This window comes from Mytilus californianus, unplaced genomic scaffold, assembly GCF_021869535.1.
Source record: "Mytilus californianus isolate M0D057914Y unplaced genomic scaffold, xbMytCali1.0.p SCAF_10, whole genome shotgun sequence".
In the NCBI taxonomy this organism is placed as follows: domain Eukaryota; kingdom Metazoa; phylum Mollusca; class Bivalvia; order Mytilida; family Mytilidae; genus Mytilus; species Mytilus californianus.
In genome coordinates, this window is record NW_026262582.1 from 18,030,720 (window position 1) to 18,042,703 (window position 11,984).

The 11,984-nt window shown below is 32.1% G+C and overlaps 1 protein-coding gene across 1 annotated transcript; it reads left to right on the forward strand.

Moving 5' to 3' along the window:
- Positions 1–285: 285 nt before the first annotated feature.
- Positions 286–11,198, forward strand: LOC127718697 (integumentary mucin C.1-like). The gene is made up of 4 exons (XM_052224753.1): positions 286–304; positions 1,252–1,374; positions 1,972–2,088; positions 10,867–11,198. Exons 1-4 carry the CDS (start codon positions 286–288, stop codon positions 11,196–11,198), a joined length of 591 nt encoding a protein of 196 aa, XP_052080713.1.
- The last annotated feature ends 786 nt before the right edge of the window (positions 11,199–11,984 follow it).

Genomic DNA, 11,984 nt, shown 5'->3' on the forward strand with positions numbered 1-11,984 from the left:
AGCATGAATCTTGATATAGCCGAAAAATAAACGAAACACTCAATTTGTTCGGTTTAAAAATCTTGAATTCAGACGTAAAAAAACATTTCTAATACAAAATCAAAAGTAAAAGGAGGTGTCTTTTAATTAAAAGATGTATCAATAAAAAGCTTAACAATATATAAGGTGATCTGAAAATGAATCATCCCACAACGTCAAGCAGAAAGAAATATCAGGTGGCCTACGATTCAAACAATTTCAGCTTATACAGGTATTTAGTAATGCTTGTCTTTCAAATGTTTGAGTATGAGAATTCCTGATGAAGGTAAATACTGAAAACTGCTTCGGTCAGCAATTTTGAATCTCGTGGTGACAAAAATATTAACAGATTATTGTTATAGGAAAACATGTATTGGTTTGTTTACATGTACTTTAATTTTATTGTCTGAAAAACACACGAATCCCGCTTAGTTAAACGTGAACAAACCAATACGTAGTTTCATATCCTGTTTATGTTCTTTACCTTCAAAATAGGAGATCTAGGAAAATACCGTTATTTGTTCTTTGAAATGTTTTTGACATTACGACTATATTCAAAATGGCGGTACGAAATAGACGGAGACATATACAAAAGGAGAAAATTAGATAATAGTATCAAGGTAATGAATATTCAAACATAAATATGTACGTAATATAATAGAAAAATATCTAACGAAACGAACTTTAAACATTGTGAAGCTATGAACAGGTAATAAATAATAAAATTTTTGAAAATAACTGCGACTTGAACCTAGGTCACAATTCCTAACGTTTAAACACAGGAATATTCAGTAGCTATTTGGTCAACAAATTTTTGAAAAATATCATAAGAACCAGTAGAGCTACGGTTCCGCATGCAGCTAGCATGAACCTCAAACACATCATTCTCACTTCTATCTGGAGAACTTTTGGTAGGTGTTTTTAATATTATTACAAATGTTATTTGTGTCATTAAGTGGTTTAAATTGGATTGAAATATATGAACCATTTGTAAAATCTGATCCATCCATTGATAAACAAGAACATGTTTGATGTATTGACAATGATCGATTTTGTATTTCTTCAGGTGTTTGATGTGTTGACAATGATCCATTTGTAGTTCTTCAGGTGACTGATGTGTTGACAATGATCGATTTTGTTTTTCTTTAGGTGTTTGATGTGTTGACAATGATCGATTTTGTATTTCTTCAGGTGTTTGATGTGTTGACAATGATCGATTTTGTATTTCTTCAGGTGTTTGCCCTCCAGGACAAATGACTTGTCGTGTAGATGATGCATGTGTACCTGCATCAAAAATATGTGATGAGATAGCCGACTGTAACACTGGAGAGGACGAATTCTTGTGCGTATCTGGAGGTAACGTTTATTGTTGAGTTTCGAAGATATAACCACCAGTAATCATTTGATATGAATTATTTGATTACATAATCTCTGTCGCTTCGTATGGCGTATATAAGTCCCAAGGAATAAGTATCGCTAAAGTATTTTCAAATTATTAAAAAGGAGTGTCCACAAGCACAAAAAAAGTAGAAAAAAGATTCAAACAGAGTTATGGGGAAAACAACAGTCGACACTACATACGTTTTGCAATCACCATCAATAATATGGTGGAACCGTATACTCTTCTTAATTACGGTACCATTTTCTTCGAAAAATGCCTGTACAAAGTTTGGAATATGACAGTTAATTTCACTTGTTCCGTTGATTGCTAGCATTTGACTTTGTCATATGTTATGGACCTCCCGTTTTTGAATTTGCCTCTGAAGTCGGAATTTTTGTTTAGAAGATGATTGGTCTGTCATGCTGTTCTCTCTGATTATAGTTTTCCTTGCCTTGATTTTAATCATTTTTCGAAACTTATGAGATTGTAGCAACTATAACTACTTTTGTCTCTATTTTAAACCAGAAAAGGCAAAGAAATATAATATCTGTTTAAATTATCATTCTTTTCAGACGGGTGTGACAATCACGTAGGTACTTTTGCTTGTGATAACTTATGTCATAATGTGATTACTAAGTGTGATGGAAAAGTTGATTGTGGTACCGGTGATGATGAACAGGGATGCACAGGTAAGTAGTTCAACAACTACCATTGCCTACAGAAACGTTCATTGTATTCACTCTGCTTTTCTGCTAGGACCGAAAATAATATTTTCCAAAATGTCACTCAAAAAATAACTTGAATCTACGTTTGCACCTTTTTGTATGTGTTATTCATTCTAATATGATAACTTTTTTATCGTCAACCAGAAAAGATCAGCATAACCACAGTATTTCTGCGTTTAGCACAATCGCTGTAATACACAAAAATTCGCTGTTCTACGTTACGCCCACCTTATTTATATTACCAGATAAAGTCAATTTGGGACAGTAAAAGCCAACGTTTTAGGTAGACCAAGCTTCATGTACAATTCAGTTATCTGTATTTTAATGCAAAAAATCAAATCTGTCCATTTCAGTCATAATATGGTGTAAAATTTCAAAACAACAAAAATCCGCAAAATGATGTTATCTTCGTTGGCAAGTAAAAAGGGTGACAACGTATGTATGCTTCTGGCGTACAATGTAAGCTTCGGGCGTTTTCAGGCTTCTTGTACATCTAAGAAATTGTATTAAAATTGGATTAAAAGAACATTTCAAGGTGAACAATGTGAGTTTTGTTATTTATTATTGAATAAGATAATATTTTTGATATTATTATACGTTCTGGTAATATGGAATAGTAAAAAAACAGTATCATGTGTATAGAGCTTTCATGTGTGACAATATTACCTTTTTGTCCTATAAGATAAAAAAATTTCAAGGCAGCCATAGATTTGTATTTATTTAATCATGGGCTTGGCGCTTATACTTGTATTTTACCCCTCGTTATTACTCGGGATAAAATAATTGAATATAAATGCCCAACCCATGATTAAATGAAAATAAATCTACGGTTGCCATGAATGATTTCTTATAGGAAGCATATTATGCTCAACATTCATATAAATAAATGAATATATGGGTGTGGTTGTAAATGTCAACAAGATAGCCATTCAGCGTGACAAAAGACACCTACATTGCATAACACTGCATACGAAATTGAATAAGTGCTTTGGGTTTGATCCACCATTTTCTTCGGAAAATGACTGTATAGAGTCATGAATATTACAGGCGTTTTCCATTTGTTCTGTCGGTTGAAATAGCCTTACTTTTGATTTTATCAGATTTTAAATTTAAGGTGGTACCTAACACCTTGACTAAAATAAACTTGGCTCGTTGAATTTTCATAAAAATTTTACAAAATACTTACTTTGACCCTTTGACAAAAATATAAAAATTTCAAAAACTTTGAACCACACATTTTCTCGGAAAATTTTCATTGGATATATAGCAGTTTGACAAACACTAATTTTGATCATTGAAAAGCTTAATATTTTCTTTACAATACAACGTGATTAAAACGTTTAGCTGATTTTTACAGAGTTATCTCCCTGTAGTGTTAGGTACCACCTTAAGATTATTTTGAATTATCATGGAATTCGGTATGTTTGTTAATACTTTTTTGAATAATACATGTAATATGTCAAACACTTAATCGGTGTTGAGAAGTAGTGATATTATAATAATGCAACCGAGACTATCAAAATATGCTACCAACACTAAATTGTTACTAATGGGAACTGAAATATGATTTTACCCGCCCTGGTTTCGACTTTTGACACACAAATTCAAACCCCACCCTTTTAATCTCAATCTGTTTTATAACGGAAAGTGAAACAAAACGAACAACAAAATCACGTGAAAGAAAAGAACTGAACTCTCAAAAAGGAGTCAGTAAACGATTAAGGGAGAAACAGTCCTAATTTTGATAAGGAATTGTTTAAGAAGATGTCAACGACTTGCACATGCCAAATCATAGTGGCAAAAGATAAAGATAGTAATAATTTAGTTGTGATTTTTGAAAAGAAATATTAATTAATAGAAATGAGATGAGGAAGAAATATTTTAGACCTTAATTGCACATTCTGTCTCAGTACCCATCCAAATAATACGACACAAAATACACGCACATCTCAGATTATTGCCTACTCAATAGGATAGTAAATCAATACACTGGTTACATATTTTTTTTTCTATTTTTTTTTAATTTCTATTTAACCGTTACATTCACACCTACATGTGCAAATAGAGTTTTACATATGAGCTTTAAGTAAAAATAATTAGTTTGCTCAACCTTCAATACCTTATGAATAATCTTAAATTGGTTGAAATTTAGAATTTGTTGAATTTGTAAATTCTAGTTCCAAGTTATACTCATCACAGAACTGTATACATATAACCCTCGAATAACAAAATAACATTTTATTCCATTAGTCTCTTAAATTGGTTCCCTTTCATGATAAATTTACCGAGTGAGATGAAAATATATTAAAAAAAAAAGAAAACATCATGTTATGAATTCCATGCGTCAGAAGCACTTTTCTAGAATTGTTTTCATCAGGAACGCTCAAAGGCGAATATTTGAAAGATTTTTGTCAAAAATACAGTAACAGTGAAATAGTTTTAGATGTTCTGTTCATGCTCTTCGGTTTTTTCTTATCAAATGTTATTTGTTGAGTTTTCGAGCGTTCTTTGTGACAATCAATCTATAAAATCTTGTCGTTTGCATAAAAAATCATACCAGATAAATTGTTAAATTACTACAGGGCGTAACGCCAATTTCCAGTGTATTGCTCGAGATGAAATAATCGAAAATATATGCCCACACATTGTTAAATGAAAAAAAAAATATACGGCTGCCATGAATGATTTCCTAAATTAGGCATATTATGCTCAACATATATATTAACAAATAAATATATATGGGTGTTATAGTCAACAAGATAGCCATTCAACGTCACAAAAGACATTAACAATGTACAACACAGCATACGAAATTAAATAAGTGTTTTGGGTTTGACCCACCATTGTTGCTCTGGTCTCTTTAAATGGTTCCCTGTCATGACAAATTTACCGAGTTAGATGAAAATATATAAGATAATTGTCAAACACACAGTAACAGTGAAATAGTTTTAGATGTCCTGTTCATGCTATTCGAGTTGTTCTTATGTTATATGTTGAGTTTTATAGCCTTCTGTGTGACGCTCAATCTATGATATTGTGCCGATTGCATGAAATCATATCAGATGAATTGTTTAATTTATACAGGATGTAACGCCAATTTCCAGTGTACTGATGGCAGTTGTATCTCATTTCTACGAGAGTGTGACGGAATTATTGATTGTCCCAGTGGTGAGGATGAGGGAAGTCAATGTAAGTAACATCTATAGGTTGCAATTCTGTAAATATAGACAATGCAATTTCCCATAAGAACTCCTTTTGCGGATAATCGCCCCTTCAACATAGAACAAGAGACTTCAGTTAAAGTTTACCCAAATGATGTCATATACAAATAGCATGAATAGTTTGTTTTTCTAATCGTCCCTTTAACATAGAGCAAGAGATTTCAGTTTAAGTTGAATAGAATGATGCCATATACATATATAGAATGAATAGGTTGTTTTTCTAATTGTACCAGTCCTTTAACATAGAACAACAGATTTCAGTATACGTTTATTAGAATAATGCCATATACATATAAAGCAAGAATATGTTGTTTTTCTAATTGTCCCTTTAACATAGAACAAGAGATTTCAGTTTAAGTTTAACAGAATGATGCCCTATACATATATAATACGTAAAGGTTGTCTTTCTAATTGTTTCTAAAACAAAGAACAATCTATTTCAGCTTAACACTCCGTATGACACCGATTCAAATGAATCCGGACGTTGACGCGTTTGAAACGATAATTTGGACAACATTTTGGATGACAACAATTTTGAATGACTTTCTAAAACTTATTTGAGTATAAATCAATATTTCAATGTGCATGGTAGTTTATCGAACCAATTATAAAGTTGTTGCAAGTTTCAGATTTTGTATAGAACCTTGAATAAATCTGCTAAAGTCAAAACGCACAGAAATGATCCAATTTCCTACGTTTTATGAGGTAAACAACGTTGAATATCTTTTCTTACATAAACTTTTGCGTATCAATAATAAATAACTACAGGTTAAATTACTTCGTGCCTTCAAATGTTGCGTAGAACTCAGAATAAACACAATATCACACAAAATAGGTTTTCTCTTACTGTACCGTTCGTTTCACCAAATGTGTCGAGTTCGTTGCTCTTTTACAGATAATCACTGTACAATTCGTTGACAAACACCGTCACAAATCCCTTTCTTTTCAAGGTATTCGAAATGGCATCAGCGACCCTCTTTCTGTGTTTCATTGTAAATTTTTATCTGTAAACTTTGTCGAAATAGGAGACCATAAAATTATCAGTCACCCAAAAGCTTAAATTGAAATGTTATTACCAGCGCACATCTGAAGGCAATTTTTCTATTGAAGATTAGGAATTTCAACGTTATTCCAGATGAATTAAAATGATGATAAATATATTTCAGATGAAATAAAGTTTCAAAACATATAGTACAGCTAATAAAACTTTTATAACTCTGACTTTTTGCAATTTGAGGCTCTTTCAAATGCCGTTGTTGGTCCAAGTTCGTCTAAACGAAAGCAGCCAGAGGAGCTCGTTGAACATTGTTTGCCGAATGCATTAGATGACATTTCAACTGTTTTTTTTTATATATGAAAATATGTAGATGTGGTATGATGGCCAATGAGACAACTATCCACCAAAGTTCAAATGAAGTGGGTGTAGGCAGTTATAGTCCATCGTAAGGTATACTACAATGAGAAAAACCTATACCATATAGTCGGCTATAAAAGGCCACAATATAAAAAATGTGAAACAATTAAATTGAGATACACTGGTGTAACAGCACAACATAATAAAAAAAACTGTACAAATCAGTTGCAAACTTAACATATAGGTACAAGGCACATAAACATCTAACATAAAAACAATACACATAAAGTACCGAAATAAGAGTACTTGTAGTTACTGATAGTTATTTCAAATCCAAAGGTAAATCATATTCTTGAAGACTAAAGTATCAATCAGTATATATCCAACATATATTTACAACAAGTCCGGCTTACAAAAATCAAGAAACATTGAGTGTGTCGGGGTTCTTTGTATCCATCTCCTAGAGAACAAGGTCCATAACATTGCTAGTTCTATTGTGAGTGGTTGGTTCTTGTGGTTTTTCATAAAGATAAGGGTGTGAAACACATAAGTCAAAATCTGAATGAAATTCATATGGATGGGTATAGATTTTTAAGATGCTATTAATATTTAGGACAAATGATAAATCAATTGGATTTTGACATCACAGTAGCAAAACTGCAATGTTCGGGGAAATTAAGCATAAAGTTTATACCTTAAAGATAATAAAAAACTTGATCGAAGATAGCAAACCAGTTAGTATTGAGAATTATCTCTTCAAATTCACATCTCCACATTAAAGGAACCGTATTACTTATTAACGATGGCTATTTGTTACATTGTATACACATATCCTTTAGCATTTAGGTAAATCTATTGTATTAGTATTGCATGGCCCCCTTGAATCCGCCTATGAGATTCAGGCCAAGAGCCTATAATCCGTTGGTTGTCTTTGATTGCTGTCTACCATATTTTGCTTATTTTCATTTCTTGCTGTAGTATAAATCAGTTTTATATTGGTTAAAATTATATCAAAGCATACATTAATACATGCAACATTCATTTAACAAATACAATATTGTCGCCGCGAATCGTACAGTATAAAACAGTGAAATGATAACGAACCGTACACAACATGAAAATAAATTTAAGACACTTCAAACATGTATTTTTTGTTGTTTCTAGATAACACTCAAACCTACGATCTTTAAAAGTTTGTTAATTCTAAACAATGATATTTTCAAAAATGTATGTTTTAAAAAATATGACGCACGAGAAACTTAAAATTTTGTTTATTTAAATAGCTAGCATGCTTTTATCAGTGGCATGGTCGTGCGTTTTTAATGTTTGCCTATAAATATATCACATATTTAAAAAACCTTGTAGTTATCAATAAAAAGTACGACAAGGAATATATTGGAGCAAAATATCCGATGAATAAATATTAGATTTTCTTTAAAAGTATAAATTCTTCACTGTCTGAACTCAGTGGTACACGTCAACATACGGATTCAGTTGTATCGGGGTTGTACGGGGTGGTTAAGTTAAACAAAGTATCATAAGCACTCAGCACGTTGTGATCTTAAGACTATAAGAACAAAACATAATGACATTATCCTTAAATGGGTGTTATAAAATGCATAAAGTGGCAACAAGTTCATATAGAAATATTCTTTTCTACGAGCTCTAAAATAAGAGTATAAACGAATCTCACCAGTTCCGCATACGTAGAGAGTACACACAAATATCATAATTGATGATACTCTTAGTGTATTGCTTAAATCCTTCAATTCAACATGATTGTATATAAAAATTTTTAATTCAAAATCGAGGTCTTTAACTACCATAGAAACTTACATGGTCTTAATCAGAACAGCAAATTAGACATCAAAATATAAAAATAACACTGTATAGATGTGGAGCATTCGAAAAGCTTTTAGGATTGAAAAATCAATCTTCACATGCATTCAGTAATCATAAATAATGACAACTATATTATCATATTATATTATCAATAGGTCAATGTCCTTCTGGTGGATTTAGATGCATCGGTGGAAGGTGCATAGACGATGCTGTGCGTTGTAATGGAAACCCTGATTGTCCTCTCCAATACGATGAAACAGAAGCAGCATGTGGTATGATAGCAATATATGTCGATGAGATAGAATCAATCATGTTTTAGGATCTGCATACCCTACAAAGATTGAACAACTTGCAGTTGTGGTTGGGTTCTTGATGCCCAGTAATTAATATACAATGTAGCATTCCGTACACCATTGTTCGTTCTTCTTGATTTTTGCCATCTAAATTTTCTGTGTCTCTTTGAATTTGAATTATTTTTTTTTGGCTTTTAATATAACGAATTAGATTTAACATCCGCCAGTAAGATTCGCATGCCCATTAACTGATCGTTGTAAATGATATGTGATATGTGACAGAAATATAATTACGAGTCAACACCAAAATGCAGTGAGTAATATATACACTAAAGCACATTCGTATGTATTACTTAAAGTCGTTCAGGGGCTTCGGTGGCTGCGTGGTCTAAGTAGTCATACTATTGTATCATTAGCCTGTCAACACTGAGGTTGTGAGTTCCAATCCTTTACGTTGAAGATGCACTAAACTCCAATCTTATTTGACTAAGATTGTCAGTATTCCTACCAAAATTCGGTGGTTCTCTCGCGGCACTCATGTTCTCTCCACCAATAACAACTGACCGCCACGAAATAGCCCAATCGTGCTGAAAATGGTATTTAACAGCAATCAATTAATCCAAATGTCGTCATCGGTGGGAGTTAGCACACATTTTGAATACCGTCTGCAATGTCTTTTGTGCTTATCCTTTAGATTCGACATGTCATTTATTTTCTTTATCACAGAAATAGAATATGCTTTACAGAAGAAAAATATGATTAGGTTTTTAAATCAATATCAAAAGTTATCTCTCTAATTTAATTTGAGTTGGCAGAAGAATTCAAAGTTTGTAGATAGCGATGACAAAATCCACGTCAACTGCAATGTATGCGTTTAAAGATATGCCATCTTCAATATCAATTAAGTAAACATTTCATCCATTCATCTGATATTTTAATTGTAGCTTAACATCTCATTTAAGAGTATTTTTTTATTTCCCTTACACATGATTACGAAAAAAACACATTACATTCCCTTCTTTATACGGATTTTCGCTGCTCGGTTTTAAAATAACAAGATTTTCAAAAGACTGTTATCAATTGATATTATATAATCAACGGTACTTAAAGAGTAGAAAACAATGACAGTTCTGTGTCCTTTTTTTTGAGATATGAACAATTAAAAAATTTGTGGGAAATGATTTTTTTCTAGATTTTTCATACATTTAACATTGACAACTTTAAAAAAAAAAAAACTATAAAAAAAAACTAGGATTTTATAAAATTATCAAAAATTGAATTATGAAGTATACGCAATAAAATTATGAAAACAAATGTAGTGGTAAGCTGCCAAAACTTTGATTTGCACTGCATGGGTAGAACTAGAGGATTCCGAATATCTGACAAAAAGTCAAAAACAAGAGTAGCAAACATCCTTAAGGCAATCATGCTACCTAAATATATGAAATATATGCCGTGACGATAGAATCAATAGTTGTAAATGTTAGATAAAAATAAACCCTAGCTGGATGAGTATTCGAAATGTTGAATAAAACATAACCATCGAGTGTAATGAAGAGTCAGTAAAAATCCTAGGTGCATTGAAAATCACTACAAAGAAGTACAATGAGGAGTTATAATTTATGTGTTAAATACGAATTAGATAAAAGCACTGCGAATACAGTGAACTGGAATAAAAGTTGAATGTTATGACGAAGCATTTAAATTTGAATTTTGAGCATGTTGAAGTCAAATAAACCTTGTTTGTGATGATAAGTCAGGATTACAACCGAGTGTTAATAAGAGTAAACTAGAGAACCAGAATTAACACACATTGTGATGGGTAGTCATATCAATGCACAGTGCGCTGAGGATTCGTCGTGGTTAATTAGAATTATAACTGAGTATATCTTATTGAAAAATAAGGTTAAATATGGATCAGCATACATTATAAATGAGTCAAAATAAGTCAGTTTGTTAACAAATGTTTCATTACATTCATTTGTAAAGAGATGTTTATTTCATAGGATGAACACTTCTTTCTATTTAATAGCTCTCACAACGCAACCAATCACGACAACAGAAGCTACAACAACACAACCCACAACAACACAATCGACAACAACACTACCGACAACAGTAGCTACAACAACACAACCGACAACAACACTACCGACAACAGTAGCTACAACAACACAATCGACAACAGTACAAAGGACAACAACACAACCGACAACAGAGGTTACAACAACACTACCGACAACATTATCTACAACAACCCAACCAACAACAGTACAGAGGACAACAACACAACCGACAACAGAACAGATGACAACAAGACAGATGACAAAAACACAGACAACAATACAGCCAACAGGTACTTAATAAAATATGAAATTAGAAATACACTGAATCATTGATAAATGATTGGTTATAAGAGATCAATTTGCGGTATATATAAACATATATTGAGGTAAATTGTATGGCTTTCCAAATACCGTTATGATCCCTAACTTCACTGAAGAGACATGAATTGTCGAAATCCGGATATGGTGTACCAAAACCTTTGCACCTTTTGTTTGTGGTATACCATCTTTTCCGCTAATTTATTGTTTTCTGTTTAGTATTAAATTTATAATTAAGATCCATTTATTACATCGATGATCCGTTTATTTTGCAATCGCCAATGGCAGTCAGCTGGGTTTAAGAACATTTGTTGTTCGACCTGTTAGTCAAGTGCGTTTTGGTGTAATACCACCATTGATTTTCCCCTATTAGTCTTTGTCAAATTTGCACTTTTCAAAAAATTGTGCAGAATTTATCTTTGTTTCAAATAAAGAAATACTTGGCATGAGTACAGTTTTATCCTGTCCAGTACTATAGAAAAAAAATTCACATAACATTTCATTGCATATAAGGAAATAACCATCACTGGAAGTTAACCAATCAATTTGTCCCCCTTTCTTTACCTGTGTACAAGCTTTAGTAACCCTGTAACCTCAAGTTTCCAAAATATTCTATAGAAACCCCAAATAAAAAAAATAATGGTGCTTTGAAATACCCAAGATATATGTTTATGACCCAGAAATGTTTTACTGCAATGAAATGTAGGATCAATTACCTACAACTGTCAAATTCAAGGGAATATTTTTTTTCGACCTATTTTCGTAT